Here is a 22,287-nt window from a genome sequence, read left to right as displayed (position 1 = left end):
CTTTGGACAAGGCCAAAACATGTGGACATGGTTTGCGGGCCTTCCCATGCACCACCCACACCCCTCGAACAACCTGCTCATTTTGGCCAGTCATATGCGCCCTATAGACTAATTTAAATTGGATGTGGCTAAGCCTAGCGCATGAAGAGGATGAATTCACTCTCCTCAAAGCCTCCCCACACAACCCAGCCTCCATTTCCCTCCCCAGCTCCATCTCCCACTTCCATTTAACTTCTCCTATTGGGGCTCCCTTCCGATCCATTAATTCCGTATAAATCTCTGACACCCTGCCCTTGCCAACTCATGTTTTCAACAACACCTTGTGTAGCCCCGGGAGCGACAGGTTGGGAAAGGATGGCACCTGCTTCATAACATAATTTTGCACTTTTACGTATCGGAGCCTATTCCCACTGGGCAGCTCATACTCCTCTTCCAATTCCTCTAGACCCAAGAAGCTGCCCCCCCCAAATATTCCCCAAACCATTCGATCCCCGCCTGCTGTCACCCCCGGAACCCCGCATCCAACCCCTTGGTGCAAATCTATGATTTTTGCAGATCGGTGTCCAAATCGAGGCACCCTCCAACCCAGATGCTGCTGCCACTGTCCCCACACCCTCGGAGCCGCCACCAGTACCGGGCTCATGGAGTACTTGGCCGGCGAGAACAGCAGACGTGCTGTCAATAGTGCGCCTAAGCTAGTGTTCTTACAAGAGGCTGCCTCAAGCCGCTCACACGTCGGCTCTTCCCCCACTACCCACTTCATAACTATGGCTATATTTGCTGCCCAGTAATAGTTCACTAAATGTGGCAAGGCCAGTGCAGAGCTTAGATCTGATGCATTTGTAGGCAGCATGGTGGTGCAGTGGTTAGCACAGCTTCCTCATGGCGGTGAGGACACGGTTTCGATCCTGGACCTGGGTCACTGTCTGTGTGGAGTTTGCACATTCTCTTCATGCCTGCATAGGTCTCACCCCCGCAACCTAAAGATGGGCAGGGTAAGTGGATTAGCCACGCCAAATTGAATTTGTTTTTTAAGATTTTATGCTTTTGTTGTGGAATCTCGGTCTATTACTTGCTGCTTATGCTGTTTGGCACACAGGTAGTCCTGTATTGCAGCTTCACCAGGTTGCCACCTCATTTTTAGATTTAGGGGCAGCACGGTAGCACAGTATTTAGCACTGTAGCTTCACAGCTCCAGAATCCCAGGTTCGATTCCTGGCTTGGGTCACTGTCTATGCATTTCTCGCCGTATATGTGTGGGTTTCCTCCGGGTGCTCCGGTTTCCTCCCAGTCCAAAGATGTGCAGGTTAGGTGGATTGACCATGTTAAATTGCCCTTAGTGTCCCCCCCAAAAAAGCTTAAGTTGTGTTACTGGGTTATGGGGATAGGTTGGAGGTGTGGCCTTAGGTAGGGTGCTCTTTCCAAGGGCCCATGCAGACTTGATGGGCTGAATGGCCTCCTTCTGCACTGTAAATTCTTTGATTCTATATGCCTGGTGTTGCTCCTGGCATGCTCTCCTGCACTCTTCACTGAATCAGGGTTGATCCCTTGGCTTGGTGGTAATAGTAGAGCAGGGGCTATGCTGGGCCATGAGGTTGCAGATTGTGGTTGAGTACAATTCTGCTGCTGTTGATGCCCACAGCGCCTCATGGCTGCCCAGTGTTGAGTTGCTAGATCTGTTCAAAGTCTATCCCATTTAGCACTGTGGTCGTGCCACACAACACTGTGGAGGATATCCTCAATGTGAAGTCGGGACTTTATCTCCACAAGGACTGTACGGTGGCCATTTCTACCGATACGGTCATGGACAGATGCATCTGCAACAGGCAGGTTGGTGAGGATGAGGTCAAGTATGGATAGCCTCAGTGAAGGCTGCCACCTGCTGGACCCATTACTACAATAAGAAGTCTTACAACACCAGGTTAAAGTCCAACAGGTATGTATACCTCTTCATTCACCTAAGGAAGGAGCAGTGCTCCCAAAGCGAGTGATTTGAAACAAACCTGTTGGACTTTAACCTGGTGTTGTAAGACTTCTTACTGTGCTCACCCCAGTCCAACGCCGGCATCTCCACATCATCATTACTACAATGTCAGAGCACAGCAAAGATCACAGTGCCAGTGGCTGTGAAGATGTGTCTGGCTCCTTCCAGGCTGGAACTGTAGACATGCTTATGCCAGAGAGAAGCAGATGGACCAAACATGCAGGATTGCAGGTTTCCCGTCGTGCTTGCACACACACTGCATGCATATCAATTTGTTGGAGCAGTATGTCAACTTTATCCCATATTAGAAATGTAAAGGATTTTAGTGCCTCACTGTCCAGCAGCAAATCATAAAGGTCAATACTGGTATGCTGGAAGCAGTCATTGTGTCTTCATTTTGCAGCGATCTACTGTGCCACGAACATTTGTGCCACCATGGCAAACCCAAGGATGCCTATTGGGTAACAATGCCTTGTGCTGACAATGACTATGGAAAACATATTCTCCATTGCTCTCAAAGATTTTGGTCTCCTAATCTGTGTCTCCAATATCAAGGTTATGTTTCAGCCAGCACCAGGTACAGGCTATGAGCCATTGTCTTAACGACCTGCTGTATGGCACTGAATCTTGGGTCTGCGACAGATACCATATCAAAGCTCTGGAACACTTCCACCATCAGGACAAAAATAATAAACAATGAGGTTTTCCATTGCGCTGGAGTTAATAGCATAGAGACCACTCTTCAGAAATTTCAACTTGGATGGATAGACCATGTCTCCCACATGGATAACTACAGAATCCCCAAGCTGATCTACTATGGGCAATGATGTCAGGGTAAACAACAAGAAGTTGAAGGTCATCCTGAAAAAAAAAGTCTTGCAACTTTTGCACATCAGATCACTTCTCTTGGGGAAAAAACTGCAGCCAACCAGTCCATGCAGCCAACCGTGGGCAGCACGGTAGCCTTGTGGATAGCATAATTGCTTCACAGCTCCAGGGTCCCAGGTTCAATTCCGGCTTGGGTCACTGTCTGTGCGGAGTCTGCACATCCTCCCCGTGTGTGCGTGGGTTTCCTCCGGGTGCTCCGGTTTCCTCCCACAGTCCAAAGATGTGCAGGTTAGGTGGATTGGCCATGATAAATTGCCCTTAGTGTCGAAAATTGCCCTTAGTGTTGGGTGGGGTTACTGGGTTATGGGGATGGGGTGGAGGTGTTGACCTTGGGTGGGGTGCTCTTTTCAAGAGCTGGTGCAGACTCGATGGGCCGAATGGCCTCCTTCTGCACTGTAAATTCTATGATCACTATGTGGAGGCAAGCACTGAAATGTTGTTATGTTTGAGGACCATTCTTGCCAAATTTGCAACATCTGATGTGCTCAGAGGTGCTGCAGGAACATGAGGAGGAAGAGGAAGGAGGTGATGACCAAAACAATCTCTTTCTGGCCAAGCTATCCATAAGGAACAAAGAGTGCTATTCCCATCACCAAAAATCACAACTCCCCATTCAGAAAAGACTGACACCTTCCCTTCCTTCTGTCACTGGCCATTACAGACTCTGCTTGGTGTTACAATCACAACTCTTGTTACTACTGGAAAAGTCAGATCCCAGAATGAAACCTGGCTTGATACAGTACTGGATTCTCCGATTTTGAGGCTATAAGAACATAGAACGTACAGTGCAGAAGGAGGCTATTTGACCCATCGAGCCTTCACCAGCCCAATTAAGCCCTCACTTCCACCCTATCCCCGTAACCCAATAGTTCCACCTAACCTTTTTGGTCACTAATGTCATGATATCCACATCAGCATATCATGGTGCAATCACACACATACTGATGGACAGGCAGTTGGACCAACCAGCACACACATAACATCACAGCCAATCACCAGTGAGAGCACACGCACTATAAAACAGGGAACACCACAGTTCCCGCTCATTCTACCAGGAGATAGCTCAGAGTACAGAGCTCACAGCGTCCCACTCAGACATAGACCATGTGCTGAGTGCCTCACTAAGATAGTGATAGGTCTGGGTCCACAGGTTAGCTGGTGAAGCACAAACCCAAGCCAGTAGTTAGATGTTACCGTTGGTTAGACAATAAAACAGAGTTGTACCATCTGCAGCCGTGTTGGATCATTTGTGCATCAGAACACCCAACACGACAATTAAGGGCAATTTATCATGGCCAATTCACCTAACCTGCACGTCTTTGGACTGTGGGAGGAAACCGGAGCTCGCGGAGGAAACCCACGCAACACGGGGAGAACGTGAAGACTCCACACAGACAGTGACCCAGCGGGGAATCGACACTGGGACCCTGGCGCTGTGAAGTCAGAGTGCTATCCACGTGTACTACCGTGCTATGTCCGGAGGAAGTGTCTAGTTTCACGATGAAAATGTCGGCGCCACCCCCGCACCGATGCTCTGCCCAGTGGGGGGCTCACAGCCGCATCACGTAATACCCCTGGCATTCACGACAGAAATGGCTGGAGAATTGCCAGGTCCGGGGCCACGCCTGCGCACAGCGACGACCAGCAGCGGATCCGGCCTGCCAGATCGTGCCTCCCTGTAACCCCCATCACCGCCCCTGCCGAAGCCCCCCGACCAGCGGAATGGCTCCCCCCTGATTGAGGTGGCGCTGGACACAGTCAACAGCGGCCACATGAGGTTGACGAAAACTCAAGAGCACAAGTGATCCACATCGTCAGGAAGTCGCCCATCGGGGGCGGAGCATCGGGGAGGGCCTTCAGGTGGCATCCTGAGGCCGTCACAATGGCGTGCGGCGTACTCACCGATGATGCCGTTTTGGAGGGGACGGAGCATCCAAAATCAGGCACCCCCCCCGATTGCAGCGTCAAAAGGGATTCTCCGTGGCTAATCCCGCCCACTAATTTTGTTTAGAAACGGTGGAGGAAAGGTACTGAACAAATTCACAGGAGTCTGCTGATAAACCTTTAACACGAAGAATAAAACATTTATTGACACCAAACACAAAGGTTTGAAAGATCTCAATACAAACACAAGAAAATGATGTAAACTTACACTATTCCTTTTATCCCTGCTATATCTTTACTGACACATACAAAATGATAAAGATAAAACAATTTACCTTATCTATCTTTAACTCTGATATTCAGCCCCATGTTGGAGAAACCAGAGAGGGTGGCAAAGGCATAGAATGTACTCTGGAAAGGGACTTCAATGTACATCACCAACAGTAACTCAGTGGCATCACGGCTGACCGAGCTGGCCGAGTGCTCAAGGACATACAAAATAGGAGCCCGTGATGTTGGGGATAGCATTTTACCAGGGACAGAGAATTGGCTGACTATAGAAGACATAGAGTTGGGATAAGAGGCATATTTTTAGGATGGCAACCTGTAACTAGTAGAGTACCACAGGGATCCGTTCTGTGGCCACAATTATTTACAATATGTATGAATGACTGGGTGAGGGAAGTGAATGCACTATTGCCAAGTTTATGGACGATGACACAAAAATAGGTGCGAAGGCAAATGGTGAGGATGATACAAAGAGTCTGCAAAGGGATATAGACAGGTTAGATGAATGGGCAAAAACTTGGCAGATGGAATATAATGTAGGAAAATGCAAAGTTATGCGCTTTGGTAGGAAGAATAAAGGAGTTGAATATTATTTAAATGGAGAAACACTGCAGAAAACTGCAGCATAGAGGGATTTGGTGGTCTTTGTAAATAAATCACAAAAGGCTAGCATGAAAGTTCAATAGGTAATTGGGAAGGCTAATGGAATGGAGTATAAAATAGAGAAGTCCTGCTAAAACTATTCAAGGCACTAGTTCGATCATACCTGGAATACTGTGATCAGATTTGGTCTCCTTATCCAAGGAAAGATATACTGGCATTGGAGACAGTCCAGAGAAGATCACTAGGTTGACCCCAGGTATGGAGGGATATTCTTATGCGGAGGGTAAGTAGGGTGGACCGGTGCTTGGTGGAGAAGAATGAGAGGCGGCTTTATTGAGACATATAGGATTCTCAGGAAGTTTGACAGGTGCTGAGAGGATGTTTGCTCTTCTAGAAGAGTTTTGGACAAGAGGGCATAATCTCAGAGTAAAGTTTCGCCCATTTAAGATCGGGATGAGCAATCCTGGCTCTGGGTCACTGTCTGTGTGGAGTTTGTACATTCTCCCCGTGTTTGTGTGGGTTTCACCCCACAACCCAAAAGATGTGCAGGGTAGGTGGATCGGCCTCGCTAAATTGCCCGTTAATTGGAAAAAATGAATTAGGTACGCTAAATTTATTTAAAAAAGAGATGAAGAGGAATTTCTATTCTGAGGGTAGTGAATCTGTGGAATTCACACTGCTCCAGATCCTTGTCTTTCTTTAAAATTAGTAATATCGAAGTCTGAGACAGCTTGGGGGAAGCTCTCTTCTATCGACTCATTATACATCTGGACAAGTAGGGGCCCAGCTCCGACCAAAACCTCTTTTAGAACTCGGCTGGGAACCCATCTAGTTCAGGGGCCTTCACCGTCTGCATCGACCCCACACAATCCATTACCTCCCTCAGCCCGATCGGGGCCCCAGCCCTTGCACCTTCACCTCCGTCACCCTTGGGAACTCTAGCCCGTCTAAAAACTGCCTCATACTCTCATCCTCCACCGGAGGTTCCAAGCTGTACAATTTCCAGTAAAACGCCTCAACAACCCATCCTCTGGCTCCGTTACCACCATACCCCCTCCATCTCTCATCCTCCCAATTTCCTTTGTCACTGCCTTCCTCCTCAACTGATGCGCAAGCATCCTGCTGCTTTCTCCACAGAACCGTATATTGCCCCAGCGGCCGTGCGCAGCTGTCCTACCGCCTTTCCTGTGGGCACAAGTCCAAACTCCAACTGGAGTTTCTGTCTCTCCTTCAACAGCGCCTCCTCAGAAGCCGTTGAGTACCTCCGGTCAACCCTCAGAATGGCCTCCATCAACCTCAACCTCTCAGCCCGCTCCACCCTCTCTTTGTACGCTCGGATCGAGAAAAACACTCCCTTACCACCGCCTTCAGTGCCTCCCACAACGTGGAGGCAGAAACCTCTTCCATCTTATAATTCTGGATAGCCACCCCTAGCTTCTCGCCAACCCCTTTATCTGCCAATAACCCCACATCCAACCTCCACTGTGGCCGTTGGAGACGCCCCTTAGCCATTCGCAAATCTACCTAATGTGGCGCATGCTCAGACACCACGATCGCCGAGTACTCCGATCCAACCCTCCCCGTCAACATCGCCTTGTCCTGGACAAAGACATACAATTTCAGTGTCCTCACCATCCTCCCAGTAATGGTCTCTAATAAAATTACTCGCCTCCTCCGACCTATCAAAATAAAATTCCTGATTCTGGTATATGATCCACAGGTGAGCAGGATACAGCACCCTGAATTTCACAATTTTCTTGTAGAGGGCCGCCTTGACCCTGTTGAACTCAGCTCGCTGTTTGGCCAATTCCCCAGCCAAGTCCTGGTAGATATGCACCTTTCCTTCCCAGGTACATTCTCTTGTATCCTTTGCCCACTGCAGAATCTTCTCTTTGTCCAGGAAACGATGCAACTGAACCACCATTGCCGTCAGCTGTTTCCCACGCCTTCGCCCTCCTCCTCAATGCCCTGTGCACCTCGATCCACCTCAGGACTGTCAAAGGCCCCCTCCCTCACCAGCTTCTCAAACATCTTTGACACATACTTTGTGGCCTGCGTTCCTTCAATCCCTTCAGGCAGTTCCACAATTCAGAGATTCTGCCGCCTGGAGTGATTCTCCAGGTCCGCCACCTTCTCCCTCAACCGTTTCTGACCCTCCACCACAAGCACCATCTCTGCCTCTAACAAGGCCAACTAGTCTTTATGATCGACTCCTCCACCTCAAGAAGTGCTGAACTCTGCACCTCCGACCTTTGCTCCACTCTCTCAGTAGCCGCCCTGATCAGCTCCGCCACCATAGCCAGTTCCTCCAAGGCCTCTTGCCTCTGCTGCTGGAACCTGTTTTCTTTTTTAAAAATCCACCAATTGCTTGGTAGACCCCTGAGCAGCTAACGATGCCCCAGAGCCCCCTGCCATCTTTCCCTCTGACGCACTTCAAAAGTCCTCCCGGCCAGATTGCTGCTCCTTACTCGTTACACTCCTCGTCTGATAAGTCATAAACCGGCCCCACTGGAGCAGAATTCCTGTCTCTCACTGTTCATGCCCTTTCCATGAGCAACCACCCCGTATATCGAGTGAAAAGGATCAAACAATTTCACCTCGAGTGGGAACCACCAAATGTGTGACCATCACTCCATGGCCACCACCGGAAGTCCATTCTTCACCTGAAATTCTACTCTCTGACTGATCATTTTGTAGTCTAACTCTCCCTAACCCCAGCCTTCCATTCCCCAGTCCTTCACGTCTTCCTCATTTTAAAGTCTTGCTGTCTTTACACTTCACCTTTACCCCAAATCCCAATCCCCCCCTTCACTCTTTGCATGGCTGTGTTGCAGATGTGTCAATGATTCTCCACCCGTTCACACACTTGTCAGTGGCATGGTCACAGCGCCGTCTTCTCCGTTGCCTGGATAAAAGCAAATTACTGCGGGTGCTGGAATCTGAAACAAAAAAGAAAATGCTGGAAAATCTCAGCAGGTCTGGCAGCATCTGTGGGGAGAAAAAAAGAGCTAACGTTTCGAGTCCAATTACTCTTTGTAAAGGCTCCACTGCCTGGTTTCGGGGCATTCGATTCTGCGCATGCTCCGTTTCGAAAAGTGCCTGGAAGGAGCGGAAAAACCCCAACTCCCACAATGCTGTTGGTCGGCACGCAGACGCAGTAGCGTGCCAATGGCGGAAGTCGCTGACGTGCAGGTCACGTGGCGGGTGCCGGTGCATGAGCTTCTGGACATGTTGAACAGACGGATCCTGACCCTCTTTAAATGTATTCGAGGTCGTCGCTTAAAGACGTACAGAAATGTCTCCACTTCGTGGTCTCCGGTGGGAGCGGCCTTCAATGCCAGACCGAGGAGGAAGGCTGATTTATTTGGGAAGAACGTGGTTAGTGAAGCTTTGGGTGAAATGGGTACGAGGCTGGTTCCCGTTAAACTGTTAAATCTCAGAATGGCCGGTACAGCAGCCATGTTCCACATGGCGGAATGGCCAACCAATAAGTTTCCTGTCTGAGACGCTATGTCGGCCACGTTGCCACCTACTAGAACCACTGGTCGCCTGAACCATTAGAATATCAACCTTGCTTTAACTTCTTGAGCCCAGGGAAAGTCACCTCAGCATTTCACCAGAGTGTCACCTCCAACCTTCTCACTAACATCCAGCCCCTCGGGCCGCCAGAAGAGACATGTTATAGGCTGCTGTTGCCTCACTGTTTGAGCCGATGGTATTCAGTTTAAGTTTGTGGTTTGAAGTTAACAGGGCAAAAAGCGACCTTGTGCAGTGAGCCTCGTTTGCAAACCAAAGTTATTTTAAAATTACCTTAATAAACTCATTCCAAATTTGTGGAGTTATGTTAATCATGGCCGTTTGTTTTATTTTACTATTTTGCATTCTTGCCTGATATTTCCGTGCAGCACTGAGGAAGTGCTACATTGTGGGAATCATAGAATGGTTATAGTACATAAGGAGTCCACCTGGCCTGACACATGTTGTGTTGGCTGTCTGGGAGAACAACTCGGCTAGTCTCCTGCCATTCCTTGTCATTTTTTTCTTTTCAGACAATCCAACACCCTCTCCAAAGACACAATTGACTCTCCAGTGACCACATTCATAGGAAATATATTTCCGATCCCAATTACTGTGTTTTTTAAAAAATGTTTCTCCTGTTGCTCGTTCCTTCTTTGCTATCCACCTTAGTCTGCTGTCTTCCTGTTCTTGACCATTTCTCCAATAGGAACACGTTCTCTGTCCAGATCCCTCCTGATTTTGAACACCTATCAAACCCACTTTCAACCTTCTCTTGAGAATAGTTCCAGCTTCCCAAATTCTTAAATTGTACACTATTCAATGTTCTGAGATAATAATAATCTTTATTGTCACAAGTAGGCTTACATTAACACTGCAATGAAGTTACTGTGAAAAGCCCCTAGTCGCCACATTCCGGCACCAGTTCGGGTACACAGGGAGAATTCAGAATGTCCAAATGACCTAACAGCACGTCTTACGGAACTTGTGGGAGGAAACCAGTGCACCCAAGGGAAACCCACGCAGGCACTGGGAGAACGTGCAGACTCCACATCGACGGTGACCCAAGCCGGGAATCGAACCTGGGACCCTGGAGCTGTGCAGCAACAGTATACCCACTGTGCTACCGAGATGCGGTCTGAGCACATCCTTGGGGAGCTCCACTGTTTACCATTCTTCAATCTGAAAACAACCATCTGCCACAATTTGCTGTTTCATTATTTTAAGCTGAATTTTTATCCAACTGGGCACATGCCCTCTATTCCACGAGCCTCAATTTTATTAATCAGTTTATTAAATGGTACTTTGCCAAATGCTTTCCTAAAATCCATATAGACAACATCCACTGCATTCTATTTATCAACCTTCTCTGTTACTTAATTAAAACATTAAATTTGAATAGTTAAGCATGATCTGCCTTTTACAAATCCGTGCTGGATCTTAATTAATTCAAACCTTTCTAAGTGCCTGTTGATCCCCCCCCCCCCTATTATTTCTAGAACCTTATCCACCATGGATGTTTGGGGCAGCACGGTAGCATTGTGGAAAGCACAATTGCTTCACAGCTCCAGGGTCCCAGGTTTGATTCCGGCTTGGGTCACTGTCTGTGCAGAGTCTGCATGTCCTCCCGTGTGTGCGTGGGTTTCCTCCGGGTGCTCCGGTTTCCTCCCACAGTCCAAAGATGTGCAAGTTAGGTGAATTGGCCGTGATAAATTGCCCTTAGTGTTGGGTTGGGTTATGGGGGATAGGGTGGAGGTGTTGACCTTGGGTAGGGTGCTCTTTCCAAGAGCCGGTGCAGACTCGATGGGCCAAATGGCCTCCTTCTGCACTGTAAATTCTATGATTAACTGGTCTGTAGATGCTACGATTGTCATAGAGGTGTACAGTGCAGAAAAGGCCCTTCGGCCCATTGCGTCTTCACCAAAACAACCAGCTAACTATTCTAATCCCATGTTCCAGCACTTGGCCCATAGCCTTGTATGCCTTGGCATCACAAGTGTACATCTAAATACTTCCTAAATGTTATGAGGGTATCTGCCTCCACCACCCTTTCAGGCAGTGAGTTCCAGATTCCCACTACCCTCCGGGTGAAAGCCTCACATCCCCTCTTAAATCCCCTGCCCCTTATCTTAAATCTATGCCCCCTGGTCATTGATTCCTCCACCAAGGGGAAACATTTCTTCCTGTCTACTCTATCTATGCCGCTGTTAATTTTATACATCTTAATAATACCTCCCCATCTCCTCTGCTCCAAGGAAACAACTCCAATCTATCCAATCTCTCTTCATAGCTAAAACACTCCAGCCCAGGCAACATCCTGGTAAATCTCCTCTGACCCCTTTCAAGTGCTATCACATCCCTCCTATAATGTGGATTCCAGAACTGCACACAATACTTTAGTTGTGTCTAACCAATGTTTATAAAGTTCCAGCATAACCTCCATAATCTTAAACTCTATGCCTCTGATGATAAAGGCAAATATACAATATGCATTCTTATGTCTTTGCATCATTTTAGAATAGAGTATCACATTTGCTGCTCTAATCCTCTAGTATCTCCCCTGTGTCAAGGGAAGCTTGGAAGATTATACCAACCCCTCCCTCTATCTCCATCCCTACTTCCTTCAAGCAACCTGGAATGCAAGCCATCCAGACCAGGTGATTTATCTACCCCAAGTATAGGCAGCCTTTCACAGTCCCATCTCTCAATTTTCATTGCTTCATACTGGATCAAGCTATTTAAATTACTCAACTTAATTAATTGTCCATGAAATGCTTTTGACACATTTCTGAATGATGGATAAGGTGCACACTGTATCATTTTTTTAATAACTGCAAATTTTCATGGTTGCACCACCGAATGTTAGTTTTTCCAACTTTGTCTTGAATATTATACAATAAAAATTTAGTCCAAATGTTTTGTACTCTGCGTGCTTTAACCTCAATTTCCCAGTTAAGCTTCAAAATGTGTGGGGCTAAATTTTATGTGCATGTGTAGACTTTTCCTTTGAGCAACTATTGTTTTTTTCCTAACCTACACACCTTTGGGTTGTGGGGGTGAAACCCACGCAGACTCGGGGAGAATGTGCAAACTCCATACGGACAGTGACCAAGGGTCGGGATTCAAACCCGGGTCCTCAGTGCCGTAGGCAGCAGTGCTAACCACTGTGTCATGTATCGCCTTTGAGCAGCTATTGTAAGGGTTCTATGATGTGAGAAATTTTAATTTAAAAAAAAAATATATATATTTATTAAAGTTTTTAACACAACTTTTCTCCCTTACAAACAATAACCCCCCCCGCCCATAACAAAAAAAAGAAACGAGAAATTGTGCGGAGCAAGATATATACATGGCAAAATAGTATATTTACATAGCTTTGTACACTGGCTCTCTCCCGTACGTGCCAGTTTCCCTGACTCTTCATGTTATCTCTTGCTCATCACCCCCCCCCCCCCCCCCCCCCCCCCCCCCAGGTTGCTGCTGCTGCTGACCGACCTTCCTCTAATGCTCCGCGAGATAGTCTAGGAACGGTTGCCACCGCCTGTAGAACCCCTGCGCAGACCCTCTCAAGGCGAACTTAATCCTCTCCAACTTTATGAACCCAGCCATATCGTTTATCCAGGCCTCCACGCGGGGGGGCTTCGCCTCCTTCCACATTAGCAAGATCCTTCGCCGGGCTACTAGGGACGCAAAGGCCAGAATGCCGGCCTCTTTCGCCTCCTGTACACCCGGTTGAGAAATTTTAATTTTGAACACAAGTGTCAACTGTGGTTCAGTTGGTAACACTCTCACCTCTGAGTCGGAACATTGTGGGTTAGAATCCATAGAATCCCTACAAATGCAGAAGGAGGCCATTCAGCCCATCGAGTCTGCATGATTCTCTGAAAGAGCACTTTACTCTGGTCCACTGCCCCACCCTATCCACCTAACCCCACACATTAGGCCACACTTGGGAGTATAGTGTTCAATTCTGGTTGCCACCCTACCAGAAGGATGTGGAGGCTTTAGAGGGGGTGCAGAAGAGATTTACCAGGATGTTGCCTGGTATGGAGGGCATTAGCTATGAGGAGCGGTTGAATAAACGCGGTTCTCACTGGAACAACGGAGGTTTAGGGGCGACCTAATAGAGGTCTACAAAATTATGAGGGGCATAGACAGAGTGGATGGTCAGAGGCTTCTCCCCAGGGTAGAAGGGTCAATTACTAGGGGGCATAGTTTTAAGGTGCGAGGGGCAAGGTTTAGAGGAGATGTACGAGGCAAGTTTTTTTTTACACAGAGCGTAGTGGGTGCCTGGTACTCGCTGCTGGAGAAGGTGGTGGAAGCAGGGACGATAGTGACATTTAAGGGGCATCTTGACAAATACATGAATAGGATGGGAATAGAGGGATACGGACCCAGGAAGTGTAGAAGATTTTAGTTTAGGCGGGCAGCATGGTCGGCACAGGCTTGGAGGGCCGTAGGGCCTGTTCCTGTGCTGTACTTTTCTTTGTTCTTTATTGTTCATGGCCAATCCACCTAACCACATCTTCTGACTGTGGGAGGAAATTGGAGCACCTGGAGGAAACCCACGCCGAGAATGGGAGGACGTGTAAGCTCAACACAGTCACCCAAGGCCGGAATCGAACTTGGATCTCTGGCGCTGTGAGGCAGTAGTGCAAACCACTATGCCACCGTGCTACCCTATTCTGCTCCTATTCCTGAGACTTGATCAAAAGCAGGTGAATGTAAAAGGTCCCATTGCACTGTTTTGGGGGATTTAAAAGATCCCATTGTAACTATTTTGAAGAGGAGCAGGGGAGTTGCATTGTGTTTCCTGTCAATGCAATTTGGCTATGCAAGATGGCCACCAGTACCTGTCTGTGTCAACTGTGGTTCAGTTGGTAGCACTCTCATCTCTGAGTTGGATCGTTGTGGGTTAGAATCCATAGAATCCCTACAAGTGCAGAAGGAGGCCATTCAGCCCATCGAGTCTGCGCATGTGCAGAAATCCAATTACTTGTATACATCAGTTTACTCGGCGCACTGCCAACTCGCTTGCTTTCTGACTTGGTTTTTGCAATATGTTTTTAGTATGTGGATTCAATGGATCCCACACACACTTGGTCAGCAGGCTGTTTGGATAATGTAGCTCACAAGCATTTTATTAACACTTGGACAGTGTTTTAAACATTTACAATTGACAGGGACGATCCACAATCTTAACTCACTTCAACGATTTTTGTCATCCTGCAATTTATAAGCACTGTGAACATATGTAATTTACTATTGGTGATTCAGTTAAGATGGGAAAGAAAGCTGTTGCACTGAGTTCACTAATTCTAGTAGTTTAGGGAAGGGGATCTCTTCCATTTAAGGAGGATCAATTAATTAATGTTGGTGCAGAACTAAATATGATTTTGCAAAGTACTGAGAGCCACTTTATTTTGATACATGGCTTGTGGTTCTTGAAAGTAAATAAGCTGGATTCTTGTTGCCTATTGCTGCCTATATAGATGGAGGCCATGCATATAACTGTGCAAGCATGACTTTGGCAGCAAATGCAGCAGGGGAGTTACCTGGTCAATCTTTATCCTTCAATTAACATGGCAAGAACAGATTATCTGGTCGTGAACAAATTTGTTTGTGGGAACTAGCTGTGTCCAAATTGCTGCATTTCCTATAGTATAGCAATGGTTACACTTCATTTGTTGTCAAGTCCTTTGTGATGTCCTGTGATCATGAAAAACATTATATAAATGCATGCTAGAACTGAAGTTTCCTACTTTTTCATTAAGGGCCTTTTTGGTGTACACGAGCTGAGTTCCCCAGTAGGATTTCAGGTGGCTCAAGAAAATGCATTGAAAGAAACGGAACAGTTAGTGGATCAAGCCTGTAGAACATCGCCTGGTCCTCAGATTGTTCAAATCTTTGACAGACTTTCAGACTGTCTTTGTAGAGTTGCTGATTTGGTAAGTAGAGATAACTTTTTATTGCCCATATAATATATGACTTCCAACTTTGGCAGCTACTAATTTTATAGTTGAATTAGTTTTGTCTTTTTTTTAATCAAAGGTGTGCTCGACATTGTAATTAAAGTGAAAATTTGTAGGAGGAAAACTATGAGCCCTGGTAATGTCAGTGGGAATCAGAAAAACTCTCCACTGGTTGGAACTGTAACCAGCACAAAGGAAGCTGGTAGTAGTTGATGGAGGTCAATCATCTCAGCCCGAGAGCGTTGCTGGAAGGGTTCCTCAGGGCACCGCTCAGCCTATTCATCTTCAGCTGCTTCAACATGACCGCCCCTCCATCATAAGGTCAGAAGTGGGATGTTTGCGGATGATTGCAGTGTTCAGTTCCGTTTGCAACTCCTCCGCAAAGTGAAACAGTTTTTAAAACTGGGAAGTGGGCTTGCTGGCTAAGCCACATTCATTGCTAATCCCTAATTTCCGTTGAGAAAATGGTGAGCTGCCTTGAACTGCTGTAGTCCATGTAGTGAACGTACATCCACAGTGCTGTAAGGGAGGAAGTTCCAGGTTCTGACCCAGTAATAGTAAAGGAATGGGGATATATTTCAAAGTCAGAATGGTGAGTGACTTGGAGGGGAATTTCCAGATGTTGGTTTTCATGTGTCTGCTGTCCTTGTCCCTCTAGATGATAGCGGTTGTGGGTTTGGAAAGTGCTATCTAAGGAACCTTGGTGAGTTCTTGCAGTGCATCTTGTAGATGGTACACGCTGCTGCTACTGTGTGTGGTGGTGGAGGGAGTGAATGGTTACGGAAGGGATGCCAACCAAGCGGGCTGCTTTGTCTTGGATGGTGTCAAATTTTTTATTGAAAAAAAAAATTAGAGTGCCCAATTATTTTTTTCCAGTTAAGGGGCAATTTAGTGTGACCAATCCACCTACCCTGCACATCTTTGGGTTGTGGGGGTGACACCCACGCAGGCATGGGGAGAATGTGCAAACCACACGGACAATGACCCAGCACCGGGATTCGTACCCGGGTCCTCGGCGCCATAGGCATGATGTCAAATTTTTAGAGTGTTGTTGGAGCTGCACTAACCCAGACAAGTGGAGAGTATTCTATCACACCCCTGACTTGTACCTTGTAGATTGTGCACAGATTTTGGGGAGTCAGGAGGGAAGGTTCACGCCTCAGGATTCCTAGCCACTGACCTACTCTTGTAACCACAATATTTATATGGCTAGTCCAGTTGAGTTTCTTGTCATTGGTAACTCCTGAGAATTTTATATTGGGGCTGTCAGTGATGGTAGTGCCAATGAATGACAAAGGGCATGGTTAGATTCTCTCTTGTTGGGGATGATCATTGTCTGATACTCGTTACTTGCCAGCCCAAGCCTGGATATTGTCCAGGTCTTGTTGCATTTGGACATGGGCTGCATCAGTATCGGAGGAGTTGCGAATGGTGCTGAACATTGTGCAATCATCAGCAAACATCCCGACTTCTGATCTTATGATGGAAGGAAATTCATTGATGAAGCAGGTGAAGATGGTTTAGCCTAGGACACTACCCTGAGGAACCTTGGCGAGTTCTTGCAGTGCATCCTGTAGACGGTACACACTGCTGCTACTGTGTGTGGTGGTGGAGGGAGTGAATGATTACGGAAGGGATGCCAATCAAGCCGGCTGCTTTGTCTTGGATGGTGTCAAATTTTCTATTTAAAAAAAATGTTTTTTTTTTTTAAAGAGTGCCCAATTATTTTTGCAGTGATGAACTGGAGCTTACATGACTGATCTGCAACAACCACAACCATATTCCTTTGTGCTTTGTATGATTCCAACCAATGGAGAGTTTTCCCCCAGATTCCCATTGACTCTGCATGCAGAATAACCTTGATGACATTCAAACTTGAACTGCTGAGTGGCGAGATTTTGACCCAGCAACAGTGAAGTTATATTCCAAGTCAGGATGGTGTGTGACTTGGACGGGAATTTGCAGGTGGTGATGTTCCCATGGATGGTATAGTACACGTGTTACTTACATATTTACCCCTCTATTCATCATTTTTCTGAAATGCTTTCAGCACCCACAGGCCATTACTTGCTGTTTGGAATTGTGTTGTATTTAGTCTTGAGCTGTTTGGAATAGGGATCTTGCCAGGAATTGGAGCAAATAATCTTGTATTGTCCGTTTCAAGTACCGAAGTAATGTTTGTTTAATCATCATTAAGTTTTACTCTTTCATATTTTTTATATTTTCATTAGTTTTATTGGGTTAAAACATTTGGTGTATTTCTTTTTGGTTTCTCTGACTTCTGCAGCAGTTTCATTTTTTCTCTGCTTATGATTTCCCACTAAAATCTAGATCATGATCTGAATTTGATTTGATAGATTTCATGGGATGTATGCACCTGCAAAGGGCTGATGATGCATTGTTTTGTGGTATGTTATTTTTGGAAATTGCACTCTCGCTATGGTCTGCATACGTTATGCTTTTGTGCACAGGCAACTTATTGGGATAATGGTATGTGTTAATATCTTTTTTTCTGCAGCAGAAAGTATAAATGAGAAATTTTAACGTAGAAATTGATTGGAAGTGCAAAATGATGACTCCGATATGTTTTTAAACAGTGAGCTATGAAACTGACAATTGCAAATTTCTAAAAATAAGTTTTGTGACTAATTTAAAAGTAACATGATTGTGTCACTCATTCCTGTATTTTTCATATTAGGCAGATTTTGTAAAGGTAGCACATCCAGACCCTTCATTTCGAGAAGCTGCGGAGATCACCTGTATGACCATTGGCACAGCGGTGGAGAAGTATGTTTTCAGAATTGACAGTGCAAGAACTATTTGTACAAAGTAAATGCTACTTCTGTGTAATTGCAGAAAAGCAAAAGATAAACAAAGCCATTACTCCACTACTGAAGGCAGCAACTAAAGCTAGTTTACACTTGGGACTGGATTCTTCTGCCCCGCCCGCCGCAAGATCGCCACAGGTGGGATGGGGACCACGTAACGGTCCATTGACCTCTGGCGGGAATTTCTGGTCAATGGGCGGGCATGTCTGGAGAACCCAGCCTTTGGTGTCGCCCTTCAATCAAGTAGTTATTCCTCTGAATAGAGGGTGTCGGATTATTTAACAATTTAGGGCAGTTGTCCTTGCCTGTTGTCTGAATGTGTATTTCCAGCAGTGGCCATTGGAACCGCTGAGCTGTGACTCAGTCCCACACATTAATTTGACCTGTGGTATGGGAAAAATCCAATTAATCTTTGAATGTTTACTCCAGACCAGAGAATACTCATTTTCTTTATTGAATTTGGGGGAATCTGGCCCTATTTAGAACCTAACCACCCCTCTACCCTTATTCTTGGATCTGTGGTCCCCAAGACAACACAAGGCAATAGGACCCCAATTCCACTGGCTTCAAAAACCAGGACAAAGTTGAGAAATTCAGAATGTTTATCCTGCTTTAGTGGTGTGGGAATTGGATACCTTATGTAGCCAACAGTTTAAATGTCTTCTACTTACAAGTGGAAAGCAGATGCCACAGGAATATCGTTCACATTAATACACCCTCACCAAATGAGAGGAGGTACATTTGTGAGATTTGGTGGAGTTTTAGCTTATCAGGATCATAAAATCATAGAATTTACAGTGCAGAAGGAGGCCATTCGGTCCATTTAGTCTGCATCGACCCTCGGAAAGAGCACCCTACCCAAGCCCACACCTCCACCCTATCACCGTAACCCCAAATAACCTTTTTTGGACGCTAAGGGAAATTTAGCATGGCCAATCCGCCTAACCTGCGCATCTTTTGGGCTGTGGGAGGCAACCGGAGCACCTGGAGGAAACCCATGCAGACATGAGGAGAGCATGCAGACTCTGCACAGACACTGACCCAAGCTGGGAGTCGAACCTGGAGCTGTGAAGCAACTGTGCTAACCACTGTGCTAGCCTGCTGCCCAGTTAGAAGCAGCTCAATTAGTTTTAACATCCACTGTAGAAATTGGCAGAAATTCAAACATTGAAAAATAAATTAATATCGCTGTTTATGGGACCTTGCCTTGTGCAATTTAGCTGCCGCATTCATCTATAAAATAAATGACAACTTTTCAAAAGCAGTTCATTGGCTGAAATCCTTTGGGGTGTCTGAAAGGCATAAATTGGACTGTATGAATATAAAATGCTTCTTCCCGTTCCAAGTAGTGTAAGGCATTAAGGAGGTGTAAAGCAAAGGCCCGCAAACTGGGGGATTGGCATGGTTATGGGGGTCGGGTCAGGAGAGCATGCGAGGTAAAAGTGTTGGCAAAATGCAAAAGCTACTGATGCAGCTGCGCATATTTGCCTCTGGCTTTTAAAAAATATATATTTTTATTCATAGAATCATAGAATTTACAGTGCAGAAGGGGGCAATTTGGCCCATCGAGTCAGCACCGGCTCTTTGAAAGAGCACCCCACCCAAGCCCATACCCCCACCCTATCCCCATAACCCAGTAACCCCACCCAACACTAAGGGCAATTTTGGACACTAAGGGCAATTTAGCATGGCCAATCCACCTAACCTGCGCATCTTTAGACTGGGAGGAAACCGGAGCACCCGGAGGAAACCCACGCACACACGGGGAGAACGTGCAGACTCCGCACAGACAGCGACCCAAGCCGGGAATCGAACCTGGGACCCTGGAGCTGTGAAGCAATTGTGCTAACCACTATGCTACCGTGCTGCCCACATTCACCATATTTTCATCATTTTTGCCATACAAAAAAAGAAAACAACCCTAACAATATAGAACCTAAAACATTGCTTAGCAAATCAAAAATGAAAAACAAACTGCAAACCTTTCCCCCTTAACATTCAACGGCAACCAACTACCGAAAGTGCATGATAAACAAAAATTGTAGAACCCCGCCTTCGCGCCCCCCTCAGCTCAAACTTCACCTTCTCCAGGGTCAAAAACTCCAGCGGGTCCCCCGCCACGCCAAGACACTGGGCGGAGAAGCTGACCTCCACCCCAACGAGACTCACCTACGAGCGATCAGTGAGGCGAAGGCTAAAACGTCTGCTGCGACACTCGCCTGCAATTCATGCCAGTCTGACACCCTGAAAATGGCTTCTAGGGAACCAGGCTCCACATCCAACACCCCGAGATAGTGCTAACTATCTCCCTCCAATACCTTTCCAGCTTCGGGCAGAACCAAAACATATGAACATGGTTTGCGGGGCCCCTCCCACACTGCTCACAAACATCCTCAACCCCTTCAAACAGCCGGCTCATCCTTGATTTTGTGAGGTGCGTCCTACACACAACCTTCAATTGAATCAGCCCCAACTTCGTGCACAAGTTTGAGGCATTCACCCTTCGCAATCACACTTCAATTTCACTCACTCTCCCCTTAATTACCTCTCCTCCAATCAAAATCTCACATCCATCCTCCCTGGCGCGAACCCTTGATTCCCCCTAATCGGCATCCCCCCTAACCCGACCCCCAACTTAATGTACTGTCGGTGCCATCGGGAGTGGCGTTGTTGCCAGCCCCCTCACCCGCTTCCCCCTACAAGAGCTACTCTCCCTCTCCACCTTCTAGCCAGTCATCTTGGGTCACTGTCTGTGCGGAGTCTGCGAGGTCTCCCCGTGTCTGCATGGGTTAGCTGGGGCTACTGAGTTACTGGAATAGGGTAGAGGTGTGGGCTTAAAGAGGATGCTCTTTCCAAGAGCCGGTGCGGACTCGGTGGGCTGAATGATCTTCCGCGCTGTAAATGTTGCCACCGGAAGTGTTTTTGCCTCTGACTTTGAGGGTGCACCCGTGGCTCTCCATCTTGACTAATCTGTTCTCCTTGCACCATGGGCAGGGCTTAAAAGTGTTAAACGCTTCAATTAAGGTATTAATGGACAAGAGACCGTCCAATGGGCAAATTTAATCATGGTATTGTGGAATTTTTCTTATGCGCTTATATTGGACATTCAAAATTAGATATGGTAGAATAAGTGGAAAAAAGCTGGGAACAAAGTGGAAATGTTGTATCATCATGGGATGAAGTACTTTCCCAATCAAGTAGCAGCTATTTTGTGTGCCACAGACTGCAACAAGAAATTGAAGCCAGTGATATTGAAATACCTATCGTATTGTCACTCACAGGAGTGACGAGTAATGCAGCTTCTTGTGAGTTCAACCAAATGCATGCCTTACATACTAAATGTATATATAAAAGGAAATCTAAATAATTCTATTTATTGCCCATCCCTAATTGCTCTCGAGGGGGCAGTTCAGAGTCAACCACATTGCTGTGGGTCTGGAGTCACATATGGGCCAGACCAGGTAAGGATGGCAGATTTCCTAAAGGACATTAGTAAACCAGATGGATTTTTACCACAATCAATAATGGTTTGATGGTCATCATTAGACTTTTCATTCCAATTTTTTATTGAATTCAAATTTCACCATCTGCCGTGACGGGATTTGAATCCTGGATCCCTAGAGCAGTACCCTCGGTCTCTGGTTAACCAGTCCAGTGGCAATACCACTACGCCACCGCCTCCCTTCTTTTACAGAAACTGATTCTTTGTGCCATTTTGCAGTATGTTTTAGGGGGTTAGTTTGTTAAATCTTAATTCTGATGCCATCTTTGGAGGAAATTTGCATTGATAGGCAAATTGGGATTTACCACACATAACTTCTCTGGTTGGAAAACATGGAGATCGATATGCAAAGGAAATAATATTTTTCTAGAGAAGTGCTTGGAGACTTCTGAGCAGCAGCAGTTTGTCTTCAAGCAACTGGGAGCTCATGGGCTGGATGACTGGATTCTATGCCCCGCATTTCTGTTTCAGCACGCCGGTGGGATGCTCCGTTACACTGGCTGGTCAATGGGGTTTCCCATTGTGGGGTAGCCCCACGCCATCTGGAAACCCCCGGGCTGCCGGAAAAACGGAGCATCCCGCTGGTGGAGAATCCAACCCCATATTCTTGAAGCAATCAAAGTAGTGAGTCTGTTATCAAATTTTAGTTGGAGGTTTTCTCAGATGGTGACATCATGTTTGAATCTGCCAACAAAAGTACCTGTGCACAGCACAGGGAAATTTCATAGAGAACATAGGGACTGACCTGAAGGAGCAGCAATAACTAGTCGAGCACTGATTGAAGCAATAATGTCTGATGGAACCATCAATACATTAGTTTCA

The 22,287-nt window shown here is 46.5% G+C and overlaps 1 protein-coding gene across 2 annotated transcripts in view; it reads left to right on the top strand.

Moving 5' to 3' along the window:
* The first annotated feature begins 8,839 nt into the window (after positions 1-8,839).
* The window catches only part of LOC140391874 (mitochondrial intermediate peptidase-like), a 180,546-nt gene continuing 167,098 nt past the window's right edge, over positions 8,840-22,287 (top strand). The window contains exons 1-3 of one of the 2 annotated variants that reach the window (XM_072476864.1): positions 8,840-9,025; positions 14,938-15,111; positions 17,834-17,922. In XM_072476864.1, coding sequence (XP_072332965.1) covers positions 8,876-9,025; positions 14,938-15,111; positions 17,834-17,922 — 413 coding nt within the window. In that variant the 5' untranslated portion in view covers positions 8,840-8,875. Of the gene's footprint in view, positions 9,051-14,937; positions 15,112-17,833; positions 17,923-22,287 lie in introns of both variants that reach the window. The other variant, XM_072476865.1, reaches the window with a different exon arrangement.

This window comes from Scyliorhinus torazame, chromosome 15, assembly GCF_047496885.1.
Source record: "Scyliorhinus torazame isolate Kashiwa2021f chromosome 15, sScyTor2.1, whole genome shotgun sequence".
Taxonomy (NCBI): Eukaryota; Metazoa; Chordata; class Chondrichthyes; order Carcharhiniformes; family Scyliorhinidae; genus Scyliorhinus; species Scyliorhinus torazame.
Note: the sequence above shows the minus strand (reverse complement) of the source record. Positions and strands in the feature narration are given on the sequence as shown.